General features: G+C 37.6%; 1 protein-coding gene across 17 annotated transcripts in view; it reads right to left on the minus strand.

Annotated features, from left to right (window-relative positions):
* The window catches only part of SYNE1 (spectrin repeat containing nuclear envelope protein 1), a 291,558-nt gene that overhangs the window by 31,502 nt on the left and 233,425 nt on the right, over positions 1-26,631 (minus strand). For 16 of the 17 annotated variants that reach the window (XM_062640759.1, XM_062640758.1, XM_062640756.1 and 13 more), the window contains 14 exons: positions 26,371-26,541; positions 24,737-24,870; positions 23,157-23,361; positions 21,781-21,963; positions 20,598-20,744; positions 19,378-19,532; positions 18,874-19,021; positions 15,197-15,291; positions 13,940-14,174; positions 13,027-13,221; positions 9,907-10,032; positions 9,018-9,173; positions 7,456-7,614; positions 6,230-6,396 (listed from right to left, as the gene is read on the minus strand). In XM_062640759.1, coding sequence (XP_062496743.1) covers positions 6,230-6,396; positions 7,456-7,614; positions 9,018-9,173; positions 9,907-10,032; positions 13,027-13,221; positions 13,940-14,174; positions 15,197-15,291; positions 18,874-19,021; positions 19,378-19,532; positions 20,598-20,744; positions 21,781-21,963; positions 23,157-23,361; positions 24,737-24,870; positions 26,371-26,541 — 2,276 coding nt within the window. Of the gene's footprint in view, positions 1-3,513; positions 3,623-6,229; positions 6,397-7,455; positions 7,615-9,017; positions 9,174-9,906; positions 10,033-13,026; positions 13,222-13,939; positions 14,175-15,196; positions 15,292-18,873; positions 19,022-19,377; positions 19,533-20,597; positions 20,745-21,780; positions 21,964-23,156; positions 23,362-24,736; positions 24,871-26,370; positions 26,542-26,631 lie in introns of those variants that run through there. The other variant, XM_062640772.1, reaches the window with a different exon arrangement.

Here is a 26,631-nt window from a genome sequence, read left to right on the forward strand (position 1 = left end):
TGAACATTAAGCTTACAGAGTGAGGAAAAATTGACTAAACCTTCATACTATCTCAACATTTTTTCCTTCAGCCTGTTTCAGCTGCAAAAACAGCCGTCAGTAATTCCGTCCTTCCCATCTCCACATTATATAATATATGATGATATATATCATATATATATATCCACAATATATAAGATTAGTGGAATCTTATATTGCTTCCAAGTGTTTTTCTTTTCTACTTATGTAGTATCACAAACAATTTTGAGTAAGATTCTGTTTTATGCTTCTACTGCTCTTCCACATAAGTGTTTCAACAGATTGACTAAATCAGGTTGAAAAACACAAGACTGCTAGGTTCACCAAACAAACAAAATGCCACTTAACTATCCTATAATTCAAACAGAGCAATTCACATTTTTTCTGTAATAATAACCAGCAAAATTATCAAGTGCTTCCATATTTATATTCATAGTTGTAGTTGACCATTAAGAGTCTAACAAGGGTGTGATTTTCTGACCAAGGAGAAATGCAGAGATCTTAGCACCAACTTAAAAAACTTAAAAGGTTTTTTTTTTTTTTTCCAAAGTTTTTGTCTCTTTCTAGCCCTCTCTTTAGATCACAGATGGTACAATCAAACATGCTTAAGAACAGTTCCAATGCATCTTCCTTGCCAGTCTCATAACCAACAACTGAATGGCTGTGATCTGAAAAAAAAATCTTGGTAATTGTTAAAAATCTGGGCAATCTGAAAATCTGGCTATGAAGGGACTGAAGTCAACACAATGCTGAAAGACTATCCCAGTCCCCATCAGCAAGTTATCACAAAACACAGCTACGTGTTTAGCCTTGGAGAGATACTAGGAGAACAACTGATGTCTGGGGACACCACCTCCTCATCACTTATGGTTGTGCATACAATGCTTTGTTGGTTTGGACCAATTAAAACTTGTGCACTGGGGGAGCAAAAACATTGGTTATCACTCTTCTTGAACACACATATAACTTTTCAGTCTCTGACATTAATTAAAAGGAGTGAAATCCTGTTAATTCTCTGCTTAAATTTTCAAAGCTGGATGCTGCTGATCCTTTGCAGGCATACTAGAGTGGAAAAAGGAACAATGAATCACTGCAACCCTGCGCAGAAACAGTGTCAGTCTATCATCTGCAAGGCCAAGCTATGGACCAGGTTTTTCTTGTTTGCAGTTGCATTGTACACTAACCTCTGTGTTGGATTTCATTATGTATTTTGCCTGCAACACCTGATAGAGGGCTGGTCATTTGCAAGGTTCCCTCTGCCTCAGGAAGACTGCACAGGAATACATCCCTGCCAGAGCGAAAAAAACAAAAGCAACCCCAGCCATATTTTCAGTCACATGACCTAAGCTAATCAAGAGAGGAAACAGACAAAAACCATGACACACTAAAAGAACATTACAATGAAACCCAAAACCTACTGATAAGCCTGCCCTCCTGCCAAACTGCCACAATTCCCTGCACCTAAATTCCAAAAGGTTTTTTAAAGAAGACAAAAAAAACCACAAAAAAATAAAAAAAACACAAAAAAAGAAACAAAACAAAAACACACCAAAAAAAATTAAAAAAAAAAAAAAAGGATGACTCCCTTCCTGCCCTCTGCTACATTTACTGTTAATACTGTTCTGTTTTTGTACTGAGTCAAATATAACATGGTACAAATAGAAGCAAATAAACAAGCGCTTTTTGGAGTATGCTGGGCTGGGTTTTGCCTGAAATGCAATACAGCATTGTGCCTCTAGCTGCTCTGAAAATGTATCTGTGAACAAATCTCTTGAGTTTTCCTTCTCAATTTTAGCTGGCAGATGCCTATGCTCTTCACCTCACTGAATACCTTACCTGAGTACAAATAATCCCATAATATGTTTGCAACAAATGTTAAGTCTTTCAAAAATATAACAGCTCAAAATCCTGTATTATCATGCGATGGCAGGGCCTGAAAGCTAATGAAACTAAAAGCTCTGCTTTGAGACTTGAATGGTTTATAATTTGGCCCATTCAAATACATGGTATCACTAGCCAACTGTACTTTTGACCTTTTGAGATTTTAGTTACAAGATTATGTTTAAACACCTAATTAATCCAATAATTATAATAATTTAATAGTCACACTTCTGTTGCAATACTATACATGCTGCTGCAAGAGAACTGAGAACTCTTCTCCTTGATAATAAAGATTGTGCATGATATGGTTATTTTAAAAGTTGTTTCTTATGTAACACACACACAGTCTTGCCACATTTTGCTAATACTTAAGACTCTCAGAAGAAAATACTGCATTGTTTGGCTTTATGGTTAACTGACAGAAACTCATCTGAAAATCTGAATGAACTTATGATGCTTATGTTTCTGTGTTCCAATTACTGTAGTTTTGTTTCCCCAAGCAAGTAATAACTTTAATGTCTATTTTACAATTAGGAAAGGCAGTGGGAGAACAACTTCAAGCTGAAATTAAGCACAAATAGCTTAAATCAACTAGTTCTAAATTATACAGCCTTAGATTCCACTTAACCTAAACAGGAACAATCCTGTAAATACGTAACAGTGCATCATACAGAACTCATAGCTACTGCATTAGTCATTTAGACAGCTGGTTACTAATATTAAACTTTAAAAGCAACATGAAAAAAGCCAGTAAGAGCATGTTAGCTAAGTCTGCACAAAGCCAGGAGAAAGCAGAATTTTTATTTATTTTTTTTTTAAATATCTACTTGGGACTGGAAACAAAGTTTCCAGAAACACTCTATGAAACAGTGAAAAAATATTACACTACTAAAAGAAGTTGTTTTTTTTAAAAAATCAGTTTAAAAATAATATTTTTATGACTAAAAAAGTTTATTGTCCAAAGTACAGTAGTACTACGTAGCAGGCCACTAGTCATATCAGTTGTATTTGCTTTTCAAATCAGTTTCCCTTTCAAAGGCTAAATTGCTAGAACTCTGAAAAACAACAGCAAAACTTCTAGCAAAGATAGTGTGAAGAGGGAGAAAAAGATGCTGAATCCAAAACCTGAGATGGAGGCTGAGTTCAAGTATTACACACAGTTACAAAACAATAATTAATGTTTAAAGGAGAGACCAGCTTTGGTAAGTCTGAAATACTTTCTTTACAGCTCCTACCCTCTGCTTTTTGTTGTAGCCATGCCCCTTTGATGACAGAAACAGTGAGCAAATCCAAAATCTGCTTTCTCTTGTGTGTACATGCTCTTATATTTAAAAACAGCAGTAAAACCAGTCTAACAGTTTCTTTCAGACAGCTAAGAGATTTTACTAGTTCTAAGTCTGCATCAGTAACAAAGAGTTATTCCGGGATCCAAAAGTACCAGCTGCAAAACTAAGCATGCTGTTACCACTGTCACCTGTTTTTAAACTGAGCAGAAACCAGGAATTTCTAGGTAAGGTAGTGATTTCTACATATCAATATTTCAATTAGTTTCCCAGCAAGACAAGATTTCAAGAAAGAACAGTATCAATCAAAAGCAAACAAAAATAGCTGCCTGCCTTGTAATATCACAATTACAGTCTGGGAGATCTGAATCCACGCTGTTGTCCTCTGCCATCTTCAAAGCATGCAAGTCCTCTGCCACCACCATGAAATTTTCCAGCATTAAAAAGAACTTCAACTCCAAAAGCCTGTAAACACTCTACTTTAGGTGAGGGGAAGGAAAGGGACACACTTCTCTTTGCTGGTGAGTACTGTACAGAAAATTTTGCACGCCAAACAAATGCTAGCAGCCGTTGCTTGATAACATGAGACTGAATGGTGACAAGTGGTCATGTTTCTAAATAAAACTTGCATTCATCAACATGTGCCAGAACTGATTCTCAGGAATGTGGATTGTAAGTGCTAGGGGAAGGGATGAAAACACATACAATAAAGCCTTCTTTGCAAAGCCTGAGCAGTTGCAACAGTAGCACTGCTTCCTGGCTGTAAACATCTGCAGCATTTTTTGCACTGGAGTGACATATCAGAAAAAAACATCTGAAAGGATGAAAATGTTCCAGAAGGTCAGAAACAGAAGTCTCTGATGCAGCTACCTTTCTCTGTCTCCTCTGCAGTTACAGATCTCAGAACAGAGAGGCAATTTAAAAATGTGGGTAAGGAAACAGAATGTGAGAAAAAAAACAAGAGAAACTTAATACAAATGAATGAAGAAGTTTCACTCCAGAGCATAAAATCAACACGTAAATATTCAGACTGGATGAATATTACCGTTGGAACTAGATGATCTTAAGGTCCTTTCCAACCCTAACGATTCTATGATTCTATACTATATTACTAAAGCATTTCAATAGAGAACTTCCTATTCATTCATAGCTGTAGGAAACAAACCACTAAGAAAAATGCTCTCAGCAAGGAATGACTGTAGCTTTGCAGAAAAGCACACGGACTCTAATAATTTATTAATGCTTTCAGAGATCCAGAATACGAAAAGATGCATTTTATTCTCAACACCTGAACAATTAAACTGCATTTACTGCAGACTTTACTGCTAAGTGCAGCCAAAATCATGTTATATGATACATTCCAAACTCTAAAATATTTTAACAGGAACACATATATAACAATATATCATAAAGAGTCTCTGAAGCCTTCTAAAAATTGTCTTGGGGGGATGCAAACCATTTTGTCCAGTGGGAATTAGACATCATATCTGTACTTTGTACATACATTAATCAAAAACTTGGGCTTTCAGCCTAAGCTACAGCTGAACTAGTAAAATTTCCATAATTTAGCATAAAACCTTTCCACCATTTACTTCGCAAGTTCAGCAAAGCAATGTTCAAACTTTGCAGGTTTTGGGTGTTTTTTTTTCACTTCAGTAAGCACTGGAATGGAAAGGATTACATATTTAACTGTATACAACCGTGCTGCACATGCTAGTTGAGAAAGCAAAGTGGAAATAATCTGGAAGTAAAAGTAAATAAATATTTTGCATAAATTACTTTAGAACTAGGACTTGACACCCTGCTTCATGATAACAGAAAAGAGAAAATTTAGGTGTCTAGTATTGCAGCTTATATCTCCCAACCTCAAGAATTATACAAAATCCATAATCCTTACCTGTCCCTAGAGGGAACACTAACCTCTAATGCTGAATAAACAATACAGATCTTTTAAAGATGTGTTTTGCAGTTTCTGAATGCAATCATTTTTTACTGCAAATTTCCTGAACCTATTTAGCGAACATTTGCCCGAGCAGGTGTTTCAAAAGACAAACACAAAAATATGGCAAGTATACTTTATGTTCAACAACTGGTGATGTATCACATCCTCTGAAACCAGCAGGCTCCTCCACTGTAACACACCACTTCCTGCCTTAATTGTTCTGTAAGAAACAGTGTTCATTACTTTAAAATGAACCGCTATAACAGGAGGTGGAGCCACCAGAATGCTTCTGCTTACGTGAAAGTTACTGCTCCCATGCTTACGGATTTCAGAGCAGGAATGCAATAAAACCATATGAAAAAAAGAATGGATGAAAATAGATGATGAAAGTAAACAAACCCTTTTGCTGCTAACAGGTCTAAATTACTACTAATTCATATGTCTTTACATCACAGAAATATAAAGTATTTATACATTTTATGAAGTGCAAAATTGTGACAAATGGGAGTAATGGGAGAGAGGCTGTAGCGCAGCTCATCAGAAAGCACTGAAACAAATAAACCAATTTTTTCACATATCAAACAACAATCATGTATTTCTTTAAATTATGAAAACTGCTGTTGTATTTTTGACCTTGAGTAAAAAGAAGCTAATCCCAATGTGCATGTATCTACCTGATGTTACTCTTCTCCATCAGTGAGAAAGTAATCAGGCAGAAAACCTAAGATTTAGTTTAGGAACTGCTTTTCTCCAAATCCAAAGCTACAAATAAACTGCTTTGATTCCTCCACCAAGAATTTTTTAGAAAAGCTACATTTACAACCAGTTTTAAGCACTAATCTGAAGTAAGATGTTACTGGAGCAAGGCTAACTAACTCTAACTGCACTTGATCCTGTCATTTCTGCAGATAATGTTTTGAAATTGAGGAATTATGTCAGGTACAGTACAGTAAAACAGGAAGTTTAATTTCACAGAAATGCTTTGATTGTTAAGAATAAATTAATTTCACAGTTAATGATGAAAAGGCAGACAATAAAAAGACTCTAGAATCATGATGTCTAGCATATTAATCTGTCCCATATAGTACTTAGAAACAAAGTTTACCTGGCTGCAATAAGATCTAGCAGATGTTGCCACCTGTCATTGATCTTGCTAAGTTTGTACTCAATCTCTGATGCCTTACTCTCATGGCTGGCTTTAGCAAGTCGCTCTCCCATTTCCTGGAGCTGGATTTTGCTCTTCTGCGTTACAGTAATTTCCTCTTGATAATCCTGGACAGTAAAGAGAAATCAGAAATCGGGTAGTTATTCTGTATACACTGCTCTACGCTACTAAAGGAACCATACAAATAAATGCTGCTTTTCTGGTGACTAATACAGTACAGAGACAACGTCTTCAATATTAGATGTGTAACTGTGAACATCTTTATCATGTTACTAACACATTATGGTCTTGACAAGTAGTCTGTGCAGTGGGTGGGGAAATAGCTGACCGGCTGTACCCAGAGGGTGGTGGTGAATAGTTCCTGTTTCAGCAGGCAATCTGTCACTAGTGGGGTCCCCCAGGGATCAATATTAGGCCATGTGAAGAAAGGCTGAGAGAACTGGGTTTGTTGAATTTAGAGAAAATAAGGCTCAGGGGAACCTTATCACCATCTTCAGGTATTTAAAGGGTGGCTACAAAGAAGATGGAGACTCCCTTTTTACAAGGAGTCACACGGGAAAGACAAGGGGTAATGAGCACAAGTTACTCCTGGGGCAATTCCAATGGGACACAAGAGGAAGATTTTTCACAATAAGAAAAATCAGCCATTGGCATAATCTCCCCAGGAAAGTGGTGGATCCCCCAACACTGGAAAATTTTAAGATTTGGCTGGACAGGGTGCTGGGACATGCAGTTTACGTCATGCTTTGCTTATAAAGGTTTGACTAGAAGATCCTTGAGGTCCCTTCCAACTTGGTATTCTATGGTTCTATGACTGATCAGAAAAATGAGAAAAAAAAAAAACCAAACAAAAAACAACCCAAACCAAAACATACATATATTTGCTATAGTTCAACTCACTGCAGGCAATTCTGATCGGACATTCAGTAAACCATTTAGATGCCTCTGACTTTTCATTCACTTAATTTTCTATCTCCTGGGAGGTCCTACCTCAAGAAAGATAGGAAAGGCTGCATAGCAAGACAACACACACACACAGTCTTACTAGAACTTATAAACAGCACAAAGCAAAATATCCATTTCCACTAATTCAGTATCCTATTTTCAACACAAACCAAGTAAGCAGGTAAAGAACAGCATGTAAGTGTATATGCACTGCACTATACCTTTTTAAGTTTTTCAATCATTTCTTCTATGAGGATGTCACTATTTTGAGAAACCTTACTTTCCATTTGTGTCAGCCATTCACAGAGTTCCTTGTTCTTCTCACTGAAGACAGCCCACTCATTCAGCCTCTCAGTAACTTGCTGTCGACGTAAGGATACCTTAAGACATTTACAGAGAGTAAGTAGAAACAAAATAGTAAATGCATTTAAGAGATGCTTGAAACACTTTGTGCTTCAATGTGAACTCATCTGGCCCTGCAGAAGTGTTCCAGGCACATTCTTGCCATTAAAGCAAACTGGAGATGATCTTAAGACCCTTTCCAACCTTAGCCATTCTACGATTCTCTGAAATTGCTATAGCAGTGGTACCATCTCAGACTATGAATAGTAACAGACAAAGATGGACACTGAAATCAAAATAGCAGCAGAGTGTGAGCAACAAAGCAATCTCTCCAGTTTCAGACACTTGTACAACTACTTACTTCCTCACTATTGTAATCTGCATCATTTCTGACCTTATATTAGCATTTCAGCTAAGATGAAGTCTGCATCTGCTCTTTCATCGACCAAAGTAATGTGCTCTTTAACTACCATGTTAGGTTTAAAAGGGGCATACATGTCATCTCACATTTCCCTTTTGCGGTTCTAAACTTCCTGGCAGCTTTCTGGGTATAAGCAATGGTTGAACAAAGTACTGTACTAGGTTAAATCCTGAAATACTCAGTATGCACAAAACTAAGACAAAACCTTTTTACTTGGCTCCCTCGTTTACCATAAACATACATGCAGTGACTGCACCATAGTTTTAGATGAATCTACACTGGCTCATTCGAATGCAACTCCCTCATAACGAGTTCTGTGCTGTTAATTGTGAAGCATTTTTCCTGCTTTAGGGGTGTTTTTGAAGCTTTCACAGGTACCTTACATGAGATAACTATTTCAAAGTTAGCCCTGGTATATCTGGACTGTAATCGCTACTTAACCACAGAAATAACATGAGGATAATCTGAAAAGCTGTGTGAGGGAGACTCCACTACCTGAATTTCTAAGTGCAAAATGGAGGAAAGAAGCACACTAATAGTATGTTTCACCTGAAAATTCAAACAGTACTCTTCGTTTTGCAGACAAGTCATCCTCAGACCAACAGAAATGCAAACAACGTCTGAAGAAGCAGAAGCTATCAGCAGAACTGAAGGTACAACAGAGCTGGAAGGGGACATCCTTTCTGACCACAGCCCCTTCACCAAAGCACAGTAAACTGTACTACTTCTGTGTTTTTCCTAGCCAAGCCATGTCACAGTGTAACAACACACAACTTCGCTGTTTTTCAAAGCTGCATAAATACGACCTCCGGGCCATGACAAAGTTCAAGAGATCTAGAAATGCTAGCAATAACTGAAGGAAGCATTTCAATGCTCATTTTCCCTGATTCAGCACAAGTTGTTTTGAATCTACATGTGCTTTCATGCATCTTTTTTTAGAAGCTGTCACTTGCATTCAATTTTTCTCCCAACACTTTTGTAACGTGCATACTCATATCAATACTCAGTATTAGTACTTGCCTGGTGGCACAGCTCCTCCCACTGTCTGTGCAGAAGCTCTATGCGCTCACTGAGGACTGAGACATCATCTGCACTGATATATACAGACAGGGACTCCTTCAGCGAAGACAGGTGTGCAAGGTCATCTGTCCATCCTTCAACAGCATTTTCCAACTCCTTAAAGAAGTTCAGAAGGAAAAAGGACCAGTTTGCTAACAAATAAAAATCTGAATGTAGAGAAGCACGAAGACAAGTGTTGCTATGCTGCTGAATTAAAGCTCAGAAGCAGACCCACAATTTCAAGCAGACTGTTTCAGCCCCATTTAAAAGAAAAACACCAACCCCACACATAACAATATTTTCATTTATTAGAGAAGTAAATCCCCAACAGGTAATATGTCAGTCTTGTAACAAGTCATCACAAACTAATATACTACTCAAATCTCTCTAAAGTTCAAAGGTATTGGCTTGGACTTCCCTGTATTGAAAATATTTTCAAGTTGTAATTCATTTCTAAACTGAAAAGAATATAGGATAGAAGTGGTATCTAAGACCTCCCCAGTAATCTCCCCTCAAATAAAAAGCAATAAACCATCAGTTTAGATACCACGAGTTTATATTTTTGGTTAGAATTTCTGTAGTGAAAACACATCAGTAGTTAGTGCTTCTACACTACTTTTCTGACCCTGGTCTTTCACTTTGAGCAGATCTATATTTAACCTGAGGGATTCACATTATAGTGAGATCATTCAGGTATTATGATGACCAAATATTACAGGGATAGTTTCTGTTACAGGGATGGCTGACTGATTTGCACATCACTAATGGGAAGCCTATTAACAATAGAAGAGGTTACTGCACAAAGGCAGGCAAAGATAAGACAACAGTCAACAGAAAACAAGCGCTTTACCTTGCAACGAATCTGCTCTGCATGCAACTCATCATGGTGTTCTGGTAAAGGCTGAGAAAGCTTTTTTTTGAATGATCTTAGCTTCTCCAGGGAGTCTGCTATGCCCTTTTCAGATTTTTCCCAGTCCTGAAGGCAGAACGTTTATTAGATTTCCATTCAGATCTGGATTACACTTATATCAGTTGATTTGCCTAACTAACCACTCAATGGTGAAAACTTTTTCATAACAACAACATGCCCTGAAATCCCCCCTCTAAATAATACTCATAGTCTCAGAGCTTGAGTCATGCGTACAATCATCAATTTCTTTTGTGTGCAGGCTTCTGCTAGAAGAAATGCACAAGCCAATACCTCGTTATTACAATGTTATCTAGATCCAACTCCATTCTTTCAGAAAAGCCTCTCCCTGCCAAAACTATTTTCCACTTCCTTTCTGGAATGCCTGTATTTAACATGTCGCTGTTATTTGACAAAAGCTCCATTCAGGTGCATTCAGAAAAGAGAAATGGCTTGGAATACTGTAAATTGAGGTCAGACTGAAGTGCGCAGTATCTCCTCAAAATAATGATTCCAGCAGCTGCACCCAGCTTTAGTGTTTGTATACTTTCCAAAATTTTTAATGTGTCCAATGCAATCAAACCATACCAATCATTTGCCAAGTTTTGCATGCCTCACCTGGATGTTAAAGCCTATTAAAAAGGTACTCACAGACAGAAAGGTCTCTCAAAAACCCATCAACCCAAAAAGAACGTCAGCTGTGTGATACCAGAAAATATAGAACTTGTTTCTCTTAGTCTTCTGTTTCAAGATATTCTCCTTCTACCACTGCCTTTCTCTCCTCCCCTCCTTTCCATATCTATGCCAGTATTTCATGATCATCTTCAGGATAGAGAATTACAAATCACAAGTCTTGCAAAAAACCTCTCTTTAGTGTCTTCTTTCTTCTCTCCTTAATAAGTAGTACGACCTTACATGACAATAGTCTGTGATATTCTTAATTCAACACATACCTTTCTAGAATATACACTTGTGCTTCCAGTTTGGCCAGAAGACCAACAAACTGCCATGTGTTTACAACCAAGATAGCATAATGTAATGAAGACTTGCTATCTGTGAGATGATTTATGCAATTTGTGTGGTAATTTACCTACTTTCTCATCTTCAATCATTAAGTTTCATATTTTCATTTAGACATAACACTACAGAAACTTCAGTCTCTCTAGGTAACAGCTTTCATGGCTAAAACATCCTGACATAATTCCACCATTAGAAGCCAAGGTATGATGAACAAAGCTTGAAAGAGGAAGAAAAATTTACTTACCTGAACTTTTCCAAAATAATATTTTATTTTCTTGCACTGCTTGATTCTTGCTATTTACAAACAAACCTAGTGTTCATAGTTCTGTAATTCTATCAGACCATTGAAACTACTCTAAAAGCACTTGTCTTATTCTATTAACACATGCAAGTCCAATTTTCATTATCCTCTCTAGAATGAGTAACACGGAAAACCAAACAGACCAAATTTAAATTCCAGCCTATCATCCTTAGTACTTATAGTGAAGATTGCACACATTCTGGACATTGCTTACATCAAAACAAAGTTCAGGTCTCCCTTCTCCAAGATCCCAGAATTTTGTCTAAACTAGTAAATACTCAAACCACTGGAAGGAAACACAGACTACTACATTGCTAGATAGATCTTAACACTGACATGTAGAAGGAATAAGGCAGGTCTAATTTTCAACACAGTACTGTGGTGGGTCAACCCCAGCTGGATGCCAGGTGCCTATCAAAGCCACTCTATCACTCCCCCCTCCCTCAGCTAAAGAGGAGAGAGAAAATATCACAAAAGTCTCATGGGTCAAGATAAGGGAAAGATCACTGACTAATTATTGTAATGGGCAAAATGGACTTAACTTGGGGAAATTAGTTTAATTTATTACCAAGCAAATCAGAGTAGGATAATGAGAAATAAAACCAAATTTTAAAATACCTTTCCCCTGCCCCTCTCTTCTTCCTGGGCTTAACTCTACTCCTGATTTTCTCTATCTCCCCTGCCCACAGTGGCACAGGATGTCAGGGAATGGGGGTTCTGGTCAGTTCATCACACGCTGTTTCTGATGATCCTTCCTCCTCAGGGGAAGGACTCCTCACACTCTTCCCTTGCTCCAGCATGGGGTCCCTCTCAGGAGACAGTCCTCCACCAACCTCTCCAATGCGAGTCCTTCCCACAGGCTGCAGTTCTATATGAACTCTTCCTGTGTGAGTCCCTTCCAAGAGTGCAGCCCTTCAGCCACAGACTGCTCCAGTGTAAGTCCCTTCCACGGGCGCATCATTCAGCCACAGACTGCTCCAGTGTGAGTCCCTTCCACGGGTGCATCCTTCAGGCACAGAGTGCTCCAGTGTGGCTCCGCCACAGGGTCACAAGTCCTGCCAGCAAACCTGCTCCAGTGTGGGCTCCCCCTTCCACAGGGCCACAGGTCCTACCAGAAGCCTGCTCCAGTGTGGGCTTCCCATGGGGTCATGGCTTCCTTTGGGCTCTTGCTCTCACATATTCTCATTGCTTTCTCTAGCTGCAGTTGATGTAGCACAGATTTCTCCCCCTGCCTCTTTTTAAAAAATGTATTATCTCAGAGGTGCTACCACCATTGCTGATGGGCTCAGCCTTGGTCTGTAGTAGCTCTGTCTTGGAGATGTCTGGCACTGGCTCTATTGGACATGGGGAAACTTCTGGAAGGTTCTCAAAGAAGACACCCCTGTAGACTGCCACTACCAAAACCTGGCCATGCAAACCCAATTTCAAGTATCTACAAAAATTAATCATCACTGTGCAAAATAAAACATATTTTTGCTCTGTGTTGAAAATAGGACTGGTAGAATTATCTCTTATTGGTGGAGTTCTGGAAATATTAATTTAAAAGGTTTCAACCAATATACAAGCCTGCTATGAAGTACTACCACTCCTGGTTTCAGAGGTGGTGAAAAGAAATTGTGAATTTGTGTAGTGTATGTGCAATTCCTGGATGTGTGCTTATTCCTTGAGAATACTTTTCTTCATCAGGACTTAGAGTGAGAAAACATGAACTTGCTGAAGTACAGAAGAAATTACACACTTACTTTCAGTAGTAAGGCAAGTTGTTTCTTTTGTTGCTCCAGTTGGGTGCTAGCTATCTTCCAGCGCTCCTGAATTTCAGTAAGCTCTGTCTGCAGGGCTGCCTCAGCTTCGCTGTCCGCAGAGAGCAGCAGCTGCTTCCCAGCTTCCACAGTGAGGATGTAACTCCCTTGCTGCCTTAGGAGAACTTTCTCTTTAAGCTGAAAATATTAACAGTTTTCTGCCACTTTAATTATTTTAAACTTAAAACTTTTAGAGAAAGTATTTTTATTTCATTTTAATTATAATTAGGAATTCAGTATAATTCCTTCTCAAGCCCATACTTTAAAAGATTGCATACCTTGGCTTAATCAGGAGCTACTGCCCAAATGCTTTACCCTAACCTGCAGCAGACCTTTAGAAAATTTCTAAAAAGATAAAGATATGAAAGACTTATTTCTGCCCAGCAATATCAGTATCTCAATTGCTCTTAAAGAGAAACAGTTCCTCTAAAGGCTATTATTCTTATAAGCATTATTATCATATGTACCATCCAGCCAAAAAACTTGAAGACACCAAGGTGCTAAACAGATATTGTTAATCTCACATGTATTTATGATGCTCAAGGTATCCTTTTTGATTAGGTAGAACATATTCCTCAAACAGGACATCACTTTTTTTTTTCAAGACAGTTTCAGTGTGACATTAGCTACAAAGCAAAACCAGAAACAAATAAGCCTCAAGCGAGAGGGTCCAGTAAGGTCTTCATGTTCTTTGTGAACTCCAACTTACAGTTCCAAAGAAGAACTAACATCCAACATTACTTTCTGCAAAGCAGATAGTTTTAATCAAATACATTTAAAAGAATTTTTTAAATTATGAAGGCTGTAAAGAAGGTGGGGATTTTTTTTCCTCTTTCTTCAAACACACAGGACATACCTGCACTTCATCCAGTAGCGCTCTGGCTTGCTGCAATGGGATAGGAACATTGCGTAGTCCACTCACAGGCTGACAGGATATTTCCACCAGCCACTTGCGCAGCTTCTCTGCCATTTCCCTATAGCGTTGCCACTGGTGAATCTGGCTGTCAATGATCCCCCTCCTCTGCTGTACCCGGCGAATTACTCCTTGCCATTGATTACTTAAAAGAGTCAGCTTCAGATTAAATTCATCCCTAATATAAACAGATAAAGATACATAGTAATCTTCATACTTTGGTCTATTTTTTAATAAAATAAACTGAAGGGAAAGGGAAGATGTTTTCTGGCTGTTATGAAACACCAGGAGAAAAGTACTGAAGTCTCATGAGAGCTGACTGAGGATGAGAACTTCACACTGCATGTACTGGGAGAACCAAAAGGTTTCAATTATTGAGACCTTAAAAAAAAAAAAAAAATCAAACCTTTAATATCCAAAACTCTTCTACCTTCTCCCCAGAAATATATAAAGAAAACCTACAGATTTTGTCAGTTTGGATTAGCCAAATTCATACTAAATAATGAAGATTGCACAATTCATCCCCAGATTTACTACTCAGTTCAAAGCGTAAGATCTTATGCCTCAGTTCAAGGCAAAAGATACACACAGCATTAACAAAATTCTCACATCCCAATGAACAGCTCATCTTATATTAGGACCATGATACCCTTAGCAAATTCAATGCATATGCACAAGTGTGAAGCCACTAGTGTTTCACTGAGTTTCATCAATTTGATCGTAACTGTCTAAAATAACATCTCAGCAATGCATTCCTATTCCATCACATTCAGGCTGCAGGTCTTCTGAAATGGCAGTAGGTAATCCTGTTGATAGAGGGAAATCCCCAGCTAGATAAATCATGTGTAACTCACTAAATCTGTTACTGCAGGCTCCTTTGGTGAAAGTAACATTTTGAAAGTACATCAAAATAGACATGTGTAATGTGCTTGATAATCCAAGCCAAATCTTTGTCAGAGAAGCAGCCTCAAAGCTGTTGTATTCCCAAATGCCACATTCACATAACCCATAGCATTCTACAGAACACTGTCTTATTTAAGAACTCGTTAATTAATAGCTTAACCACAGCTATAGTAAATTCTATTTCAGTAGAGCATGATCTTAACACTGATATCTGCTACCTTCTCTGTTTGGAGGTCTCCCACTAGTCTAAGTATTACTTCACATAACCAGGGGAAGTAACAGAACAGGAATGTTTACCTGTCATCCACCTGTCCTTGTTCTAAAAGGTGCTGCCCATCAGAGATAATTGAATGCAAAATCTGCTGGCGGCTGAACATCTCTGCCTGGAATAGCTGTCGTGCAGGAGACAAGAATGTTAAAACAAGATTTCACATCATAATTCAAACCCAAGATTTTATAATTGAATTCAATCAAACCACGCAATGCTAAAAAAAAAAATAAAATTCCAGGTATTTACTCTTATTTCAGATTAATTCAGTGGGAGTTTTGTCACAAACTTCAATAGAAACATTTAAAAATATAACTTGTGGAGTTACTTGCCAGTTCTAATAATTATTATTAGTTCCTTGAGATTTAAATTAAAACTATTAAAAAGCTAATATATCAACAGAAGATATGTTTTATTCTCTAAATAAAATTGTGTGATTTGCACTACAACAAAATTCAGATAGGGCATTAACTGCATGGACAGAAAGGGCACTTCTTATTTTTTGACATGTTTAAGAACTTTACAGTCATTTGCCTTGTTAAATTGAATTTATGCACAGATTTTGTGTGATAGTATTACACAAACTTTGAATACAATTTTACACTGCCAACAGAACTTGAAATGACATAGAAATGGTCAGCCATGTATAGAAGCTAAAAATCACTTTTCTGCTTCTTCCAATTTTTCCAATTTATTTTCCAATTTTCCCCATCAGTCACAATAAATTTTCACAATACTTCTAATACTCCCTTATTACCTAAATATTACTTAAGATAAAAAATACCTAAGTACTACTTAGACAGGCATGACTTAAATACTGCTTAAATTTACTTTTAAAAACATATTTACTTTTAGTAATGGACCCTGTCTCTAGATAAGGTTGTTCAGGAACCTTATGTCCATGACCATATAACCAGGCATCAGCTCAGGAATAGATCGCCTCCGTGTTCAAAAGGTTTTCAGAGAGAATAAACAAGAAAGAATACTGGTATGAAGCTTGGGATTTTTTTTTCTTTTGTAAGGGATGGTGTTTGCAGTTGACAGAAGTTTACCCTTGCCTGAACTAAGAGCCACTATTGCACAAATTGAGATTACACTCTTCTTACTTGTCTTTCCACCAGCTTGTGATGTACCTATCCCTGCATCTGCAACTGCCAGCAAAATAATACCCATCGCCACCCGCCCAATTAAATTCCTCAAGCACACTGTATGTAGTTAAGGACTTCTAGATGACAGACTAATTTTTCAAATGGAATTTTGCCTCTCTGAATCACTGAGTTAATTTTGAAAATGTTGCCCAGGTCATAAATTCTCCACTAGAAAGAAATAATGTTGCCTAATTTCCTTGCAGAAATACTTGACAGTATTCTTTGAATACCTTGGCTTTTATGAATGACTGAGCCTGAACTAGAGGAAAACTAATTGCTCTGTTATTTCATGAGCAAAACCACAATACTGTGGGGCTGAGAATTTCAGAAAGCTAAGCAAGAAGGAAGAAATTGTACTTCCTGACACATCTATTTCTGTCAAGTTAGGGAGCACGGATGAAGACCAGAAGACAACAACATCCACTAGCTCTGTCGACAGACTGAGACTGAACAGAACACAACTGGTAAAAAAATAAAAAGCTGAAGCAAAACAAAATCAAACCCCAAAACCCAAATGAAAGCAAAAACAAACAAAAACCCCCACCAAATCCTCAAAAGCAACAATTTTAGTATTTCTTGAATAGGATGGGTGAAAAGAAGATTGTCAAGGATAAGGAACTCTGCTTAGAGTGGAGGTATTCAAACCCTACCCAAAAGCAGAGAGATTTCTGTCAACATCCACTTGCTCTCCCGCATGTACACTGTACTTAAGAGGCATACCCCATTATGTGGGACCACTTGCCACCCCAATTTATTCTTATACGTAGATCAGGATGAAACACAGAAATGGAAATTCAAAGAAGAAGAAAAGGAGGGCAGGTGCTGGAACACACAATGTCGGCTTGCAAAAATCTGGAGAATTTCACTAGAAAGACTGTGAGATCATCTTGAGAGACTTATCTGACGCAGATGCCAGTGTTACTGCATGATATTTGAAAAAGGCACCACCTCCATATTGCTGGTTTGTGAATTTCAGTGGCAAGTTACTTCTACATAAGGCCACTGAGGTAGCTGGGTTTCCTTTTGTATAAACATCAGCAAAATTATGAGTCGGCAGTGGAAAGGTGGTTAACAGAGCTGGAGACAATGTCAATATCCATTCCAATAGCACATGTGGAAAAAGAGTTATTATCTCATTATCTTGAAAAATACAACACAAAAGAACCTGGAAATTCATCTCAAGAAGTTTAGATTTGGCCCTTTCAGCTGTGAGGAGTGGGAAGAAAATTCTTCATGACTACTAGGAGGCATTGCAAAGAACACTGAGTACTGAAGAAATTTAGATTACATAAAATGCAAAAAAGCTTTATTTAAAAACAATATGCCTGAGTAACACTCCTCAGAGCTACATGCTGAGATCAAGGTTTCAAGAGAGAATTAAGCTGAGATCTCACGACAATTGAATGCGGAATGACTGCTGCTAACCCCTTTAAAAAAAATATAGACATGACTGAATGCAACAACAGTAGGTAATTATCCACTGAGTAATTATTTCATTCAAATCTCAAATACATGGCATGTCTCAACTTGCAGACACTGTCCAGTTAATGCTAGCAGCACTGAAAGGAAATAAAGTTTATAACATTTGTGAAAGCAAAGACAGTTAAATGCTAAAGTGAATGTATACTAAAGCAAGCAAAAATGGTTGTGAATTATTTTCCGCGTCGGACATTAATTCAAACAGTATGCTGTGAAATGTAAGGCAAGGAGGGGGAAGGACATGGCTCTCCCTATGGCCTGGCCTGAGTTTATCTGTAGGTCAACTGAAAAAGTTGTGGGAACTGAAACTCCTGTGGCCACATGGGAGCTTTGGTATGAAAATTGACTTGTCTTGCTTGATCTTTACCAGAATTCTTGGCAGCAGCAATATGGGTGGAGAAAATGTGCATCACTTGACTTCACAGAAGAATCATAAAGGCATCCTCTAGTAAAAACTCTGAATCAGTTTTTCCTTGCAGCAAAAGCTGGGCTAGTTCATTTGTTAAGAAAAACCAAATAACTCCAGCACACAGTGAGGACTGAATCAATTTTCTCTCCAAGGAAATGTTACCAAATGGAGGCCCCATAGTGAGTTATATAACTCAGTGTTTGACAGAAAAGTCTTCCTCAAAAATGCACTTCAGATGCTGTACATGTTGGAATTTTAATAACAAATAAAATTAGAATAAAATGAAAGAACACAGATTTTTATCCAGTTAGGACTGAAGACAAAGGGCCAAAGTGTATGAGAATAGTTAGGCTTTATGAGAAGACCAATAAAAACTTTCATTTCCTTGGTACAAAGCAATGTGAGGCAGGCTAAATGTAAGGGAAAAGCACTCATAGGCATACTTATACATTATACACAAATGCAGACACATACTCAAGTCCTCCCCAAACTGGATATTATTGACATGTTTACATTCTTCTGTTTTTAAGTTAAGATATCCTCAGATGGTGCAGGCAAATGTAATTCAATTCAAGGTGTACTATTATATTACTCCACAAAAGAATGTGCATTCCATTTAGGTATAAATAGTATATCTTGTAGTTATGTATAAATACACTTGATCACTTGCCTCATGTGCCCTCTGTTGCTCTAAAAGGCTCTGGTAGTTTCCTGAAATCTCTGCTGCCAGCTTTTGCTCAGTCTGAACTAATAAATCCATCCAAGTCTCACATTTCTCCAGGAAGGTCTGCTGCCGCAGCAAGAAAGACTGCAGCTTACTGAAAGACAGACAGATTCATGTAAAGTCTCCTCCTATCACACACCGTGTTGTCTCACAATAACTTTTCCAGCAGAAGTACGAATCAGATGGTAACACTTTTCCCACTCAGCTATCTCGTTAAATTTATTTAGTCACACCCTTGAAAAGTAGCAGTCTGCCTTATTTCAAATTCTGTTGATTTATGGCAAAATCAACATCTCAGCTCACTGGTTTCACTCTTTACTTGCAAGTACACCCCAGAAACAGAACTTTGGTTAACGAAATATCTGAAACATTTCATATATTCTGCAAAAGGTGTACTTTCTAGCTGTTGTAATCTAAGAAAACTATACAATAACCTTTAACTGTTCCAACCTGAATCTCTCCGTAGTCTGAGAGGAGATCTGCGACCAATGTCTGTTCAGATTCTGCATTCTTTTGATTTCTTTATCATTCAGAGGAAGCCTGTAACCCAGCTCATTAAGACGGTCCAAATCTGGGGCCATGCTGCTGAATTTCAACATCTGACTCTGTAACAGACAATAAAAGTGATAACCAGCATGTTCACAGACTGCGAAATTATGAACAAGCACTCAGTTAAATTTGGAATGGCCTTGGCTGCCACCAAGTGGCAAGCAATCCCTATGCCAGAGAAACGCATTTCCAGTTTTCAGCCTCTGATCCCAGACCAGAAGACTCATGCTCATGCTTAAATGCACACAGAGAAATAAACTGAAATTGCACTGGAGTGTTTTGCTAAGCTGGGGATTTTCCCCTCAGAGATGCAAACGTAGGCTAGTTTTGCATAGTTTGAAGCCATATGTTTATGTCAAAAAAGCAAGCCTTTTTCCTTGTTTGAATGTTTTCCTTCCTGAATGTTAGGCTGGCAAATTCCCATTGAACTTACTCAACTCTTTATTTTTCGGTTTTTGTTTTGCAGTACAGAAATATCCAATCCACTACATTAGGAAAATGTCCTGGGTTTCAGCATGCCCAAAGTGAAATTATATGCATACTTAATCCTGATAGAAAAATAATGGAGATTAAAGTGACAAAAGTAGCCTAGATGGCAATGTTAATCAACTTCCTGTCAGAGCCTCTGAAAGAAGAGGAGGTGAAAAAGAAACCCCACAAAATAAAGAGTGGAAGAGTGCAAATGGAGATTACACGGTACACAGTACAAAAGTTTCTCCAGTTTATCAAGATATGAAGAAATGGACAACTTCATCCCTAAACTAAATACCAGTGAGACAGAAATTACAGAAATAAAAAAAAAAAAAGTTGAGGAAAAAAAAGAAGATAAAGGAAATCTCAAAAACCTGCTAAAATAGCCGTTCCCATTTTGAATTTATATTCATTTTATTCTAAACAGTTTTCTTCTTTTCTTCTTTACTCGGGGTAAAGTAACATTGACAACCATTCTTTGGTTGCCACCAAACTTCTAAGTTCTCAGTCTTAACACTTTGCATAAGCGACAGCCCTTTAATATATACAGAATGCATGTATGATATTTGCGCATACCCTGTACTAAAAATAGCCAGGCTAACAGAATTAAAAAAAGGAAATCAAATCAGTATTCTGCATGTATTGGTCACCTTGAGTTCCTCCATTCTCCTCTGTATTGCTGAGAGATCAGATGAGTGACTAGGATCTTGCTCTTTTAATATTTCCTCTGCTTCTGTTATCCAGGCCTCAAGGACTTGTAGGTTCTTGGCAAAGGTTTGATAGTCCAGCACTCCAGCCTTGAATAGAAAAGGACCCACAGTTTAAGAACTTTGGCCACATAGCCTCCAAATTGATACTACACTCCAGTTATTCTCACTATAGATTTGCAAACAGCTGTATAGGCTAGAAGCAATTGTGACTGCAGCTTTGCTCACAGACCATGGAATTATTGTTTGTTTTATTTTTAACTTAGAGGACTTTGGATCACTGCAAAAAGATAACACTTCTACAAATTGCATAAGTATCTCCTTGTCTTGAAATAGATAACCTCCTTTAACTTCTTTTTATGAACTAACTACTGCTTAATTTATTGTCAGCAGAGAGAACCGTTAGCTGCTATTATTGCAATTTGAAATCAAAAACTTCTCTTATGCTTTTTCTCCTCACAAGTGATGCTATAAGCACGTTCTACACCATGCTGTATTTCCTGGATAAATCCTCTGTCACCCAAAGAGAAGCCACTACCTTTGTTGCCTTCTCACCCATATACCTTCCTATAGAACACATTCTGACAGTTCATTTTTTGCTTTTTTGCTCTAGTCACTCGTGACACAAGCAATTAGCAACATCTACTCATTAGGTTTTGACACAAATGGTAGATGTCAATCCAGGCACCGACATTAACAGGAATTGTAAAAATCAATACTACACCAGAATTATTCAGAATCCCTCATTTGTTTTACTGCTAAAGAACTAGCTGGAAAGAGAGCTTCTCTTTAGGGGAGCAGTAGCTGTGGATACAGATGTTAGCACAACTGCTGCACACTGAAAGCATGGTGCTCTTGGCATTTGAGACAGGTGCTTTCCTCCATGAGTGCTATTATCTTCCCAGAATCTGGACATTCTTACAAGGTTTCTGTAGTGGACTCGAGCATATTTTATACGCTCAGCATATTTTTGAGCGTATTTTCTGCTTTTTGACTTCCAGGGAAGTCTAGGAAATGCTGGTGAACAGGTAACACCACTGTCTTTCCATCCAGTTTTAGCTAATTTATGTGTTTTCAGGTACCACAGGATGATCAGATTTGAGGACTGAAAACACTCTCTGCATACCTGAAGTACAGCCTGTTGTTTGCGGAGAGCTTGTTCTAGGGTTGACAGATTCTGGTTCAGAGAAAGATGATCAGACTGTATAGCTGCTGCTGCTGAAGCTTCCACCTGGCTTTTTAGCTCCTCTCCCAGCTCTTGAAGAACAACCAGTGACTCCTGTGCTGTCTTCAAATCTGTAAGCACATCCTGAGGCCACACATTGAATAAAGATACAAATAGTTAACCTGACATTCTGCAAATGTCATCCTCCCTCTGATTTAAAGGAGCAATTAAATGGCCAAACTCCACCACTATATGAAAAACTTGTATTTGCTACTGTATTTCAATACCAAAGTGTCCACTCACACTCTGTATCAAAGGGAAATATTATGCAGAATAAAAAAATATGTCGAAGTACCTGTGCACAGAGGAACAAAAAGAAGTGACTGTTTACCTACATTTGAGAAAGCCTGAGTTACTGATGAGGCAATACTTGTTGAAACAAACCTTTTGAATCCACTGACATGCTGGTCCTAAGCAGTGGCAGCCCTCACTGCGGGCTGATTCATGTCTGACTAGACTTCCTGTTTTTTTCAGCTATGAATTACCAAGAGAAATGAAAAAATAACTTTTGTAAATGGCCTAACATAACAGCTAAATAATGGGCCATCAGGAAATTATTTCATTAAAGGTAAACAATTTGAATAGCCAGTCCAGATGACTATGCCTGAAACACTTATTAAGGTGTTAATTTTTCTCCTTGCAATTGTTTTGCTTACAGTGAGACAACTGACATTTCAATGCTCTTGTTGCTGACGCTGAACAGTAATTTAAAATCAAAAGAACCAAAACGAAATCATAGATAGCAGGTAAACTATCCTGCTGTCTTGAGATACAGTCTTGAAAAAGAAAGAATCTCAAGGTTTCAGAGTGAATAGTATCTTTCCATAAGGAAGGATAAAGGCATCCCCAGAACATACTTTTCATTCAGAAAAAATGAACAGCCTAGTCTGGTGGGAATACAATCAAAGGATCTTGTGTTTCTGTTACAAGGAACTCAATAGATTTAGTAGAAATATTTTCCTAAGCAAGAATTCCTTTGACAGGTAGAGACTTAAAACTGAACCAAATTATATAATTTATCCACCTTCTCCAGAGATACGACTTCAAATACAAGCTTCTGAAACAACAACAAAAGAAATATGGAGGAATCACATGGAAAGTGTGAGAAACTCATGATATCTGGGTTAACAGATGTAAAGCTCCTGTGCCTGAGACACATCAGTAAAAAGAAATGTGTTCATATGCAAGTTTCCAATACGCTAAGTTTAGTAATGGAGAGCCTCTTGTATTTTTAGTCCACAGAGCTGTGAAAAACTGCAAAGCTCAACTGAACATACATTGCAGTCCTGAATCCAGGCAGTAACCTCATCGTCGGCAATGTCTTTGCTGGTGGCAGTCTTCAAGAGTTCATTGGTCTGGTCTTCCCGCTGACGAACTGCGGAGGAGCACTGCTGGTAACAGTCCTTGTACCTCTGCCATAGCTGAAGGAGGCCCTTACTGGCACGCAGTCGCTCTGCAATCTCTTGCAGAAGGTTGTTCCACCTAGTGAAGAGATTGGATGAATGACTGAAGCCTAAGAGTCCCAAGAACTATTGTTGTCCCTCTTCCTCTCTACTGTTCACTATGGTCTTCTCGATTTTAAGAAATTTGCTAATAATCAAGATCCAGACATTCTGAGAGAGGGAAGGAATCCCAGAAATACATTGACAGTCTCTTCTGACCTGTTAGAGCAGGTCTGATCTGTGCAACATCTTGGATGCTGTATATTGGATGCTGTATATTGATGATTGAGGTCAGACAGAGCTGGAGTGCACTTTTTGAAGTGAACATCCAGTTATTTCTACTTAGCATACTTTGGTTCATCCACGACTGGCCATGAATGGCAAGTACCAGATTCCTGCAAAGGCCCAACAAGCCAGGACAGGTATAAACAAGAAACCATTTATTCTGCTACAATTCCCTCCCAAGCCCTGACAAAAGTATTTAAAGTCATAAAGCTCTGTGCAACTCCCTTTTAAAAAACTCCCAGACTTATTAAAACTTTTTGTATTTTTTTACGCAATTAAATATCTAAACCCCTCTTGAATTCTTGGCTCTAATGGCAACCAGAAACATGTACTTTCTCAAATATGTTGTGCAATTTCCTTACTAAAGGAAATCACATTATTTTTCAACTATATGATAAAAATGGTGATGTGAAAATTCCATCAGCCATCTTTGAAACTGTTAAATCCCACAGTATCTTTTTAAAATGTGGTGAATAATCCCTCCTTCCACTTCCAGATTCCAGTGCAGGATGAACCACAAATTAAAAAATTCTGCCATGATTGTGTTTTTTTAAAAAAAAATAATAATAAAAAAAATCATTTTCCACCAAAGCAGTTTTTGGTTTTGGATTCTGTCTTTCCATAGATTCTCTGAGTAAACCCTTATAGTGGTTCTGGCCTGGATTCAAAGTTGAAAAAGCTGTTTGCCAACCTACTGGTGAAGGCTTAGACTTCTTGACTACCAGGCTCTTCCTACAACTAGAAAGAGCAACCCAAAAACTGGGGAACCTGAAGCATGCAGGGCAAATGAATTTTTCAGACAGGACTCTTGAATTTTAAGTGAAGTGTTATTTTCCAGCACAGTATTTATGCATCTTAGTTGTCAGCCATTCATGGAGCAAAACTACTGACAGTGCTGTCCAATTGCTTTGCTGAAGAAAATACTGTTTCATTTATTTTTGTAGTAAATGGGATGGTACTGCTTCAGCCCTTGGCAAAAGGAATAACCCCAGCTGTCCCCACAAGCTCCCAAACAGAAAAACAAACAAACAAACAAAAAAAACCCAAAATAGATATTATATAAATACGGGTCAATGGATAAATGCCAATTTACCATGAAAAGTAAAGTTCAACAAACAGACATTTTCTACCTCATATTCACTTCTTTCAAAGTGTTGGTAAGTGTTTCAGTCACTGGTGATTGACAGTCTTTCAACAACTGGTTGGTCACAGAACCAAATTTTTGTAAGCTACTTTCTTGCTTTTCCAATTCATCTTGTAGGCTCTAAAACAGATAAAATAGTAAAAAAAAAAAAAAAACAAACCCTCAAAAAAACCACCATAAAATATGAGGTATTATAACTGTATGATGTAGAAATATTTCAAAATAGTATGTATCAATTATATCATATAGATTATGAATACAAAACTTGATTTTATGAATGCTTCACCTGAACAGAATGTTGTTTAATATAAATACTATTGTGAGATTCATTTGATTCAATATCAAGATATAGTGGGAAAGAGTAAATTTTAATCTAATATTTTCACAAGAGAAAAAAATTGTAAAAATTGTATTCTAAACAGGTACTCTTCACTAAATCATAGAATGGTTTGGGTTGGAGGGGACCATAAAGATAATCTAGTTCAAACCCCCTGCTGTGGGCAGGGACACCTCCCACTAGACCAGGTTGCTCAGAGCCCCATCCAAGCTGGTCTTGAACACTTCCAGAGATGGGTCATCTTGCACAGGAGTAAGCGCATTCAACTGACTCAGAAATAAAAACTTAGCTGGTGGAAGAAAATAAATGAAATAAAATTATCCTGTTTAGAACAAGATGAAAAAAGTAGCAGCATAAAAAGCCTTTATTCTTTCAATAAGGGTTTTTAACGTTAAGTATTTTTGTGCATATTATTACGGTTTGAACAGCCTAGCAAATCTCAACCCAACTAAACTGTTTAGTTAGAATCTCAATAAGCAAAAAAAGTAATTTTCTGTACCTATTTTTTTACTGACTCCTCCTCTGACGCATAAAAAATGACAACCTAGAAGAGTGGCTGTAAAGGGCATTAACGGATGTTCTTTAAATCTGGGTTTGAAAAGTGCCACTCACAATTAGGGAATTTGAGCTTTATATACGTCTGGATTTCAAGTCACACAAAATATGTGAATGATGATGTAAACTTGTATTTGCCAGCAAATACTAACAAAACAACTTGCTGTTAATTTCAGCATCTGGAAATGTTTGAAAAAATATTTTTGATTCCAAAGACAAAAACTTTATTTGAAATAAAAAGCTATCCTGCCTAATAGAACAATACTTTTCATATTTTTAATAATTTATTTTCTGACAGTGGAAAATCACTGAGCTTCTGAGTATCTCAGCTTTTAGAAAATTATTTTCTTTGATCTTCAATCTACTGTTACCACAAGGGTGCAGGGTGTCAAAATGTGATCTCAATATGCACCCATAGCTCAGAAGCCTGATGAAGCAGAGTTAGAAACTTTTAATGGTGATTAGAAAGAAAACAACCATCACCATTTTATTTTTTTGCAAAATGAAAAATGCAGAAAATGACTATTTGATAATTTGATAATACTATTTGATACTGTGTTTTCTTAATGTCACATGATTTTAATGTGCCAGTATGTCTGTACATACTGGTACATTTTGTTTGGTTAATTTCTTATGAACCAAAATGCATAGTTCTCTGCATCTATGCGATAAAGACAAAATTAGTCCTTGAATCCTTAGTATGTTGAGAGCCATGGTATTCTTCTTACCTGAAGGTTATCAACTTGGACTTTCACAGCTTCCAAAGAACCGGTAAGAAGATAAAAACGGGACAAAGAATATCTGGCTTCTGTCAAGTAACTATTCAATTCTTCATAAACCACTTTGTAAATGCTCCACTGATCAAGAACAGACTGCAACAATATCTTCAGCTGGCTAACCTGGGAGGAGGGAGGAAGGAAAAAAAAAAAGTAAATTAAAATCACTCAAGATATTTGGGGTTTGTTCAAATTATTTCCTTCCCTTTGATC

Source organism: Pezoporus occidentalis, unplaced genomic scaffold (assembly GCF_034315485.1).
Source record: "Pezoporus occidentalis ecotype Australia unplaced genomic scaffold, CSIRO_AGI_Poc_V1 ctg67, whole genome shotgun sequence".
NCBI lineage: Eukaryota > Metazoa > Chordata > Aves > Psittaciformes > Psittacidae > Pezoporus > Pezoporus occidentalis.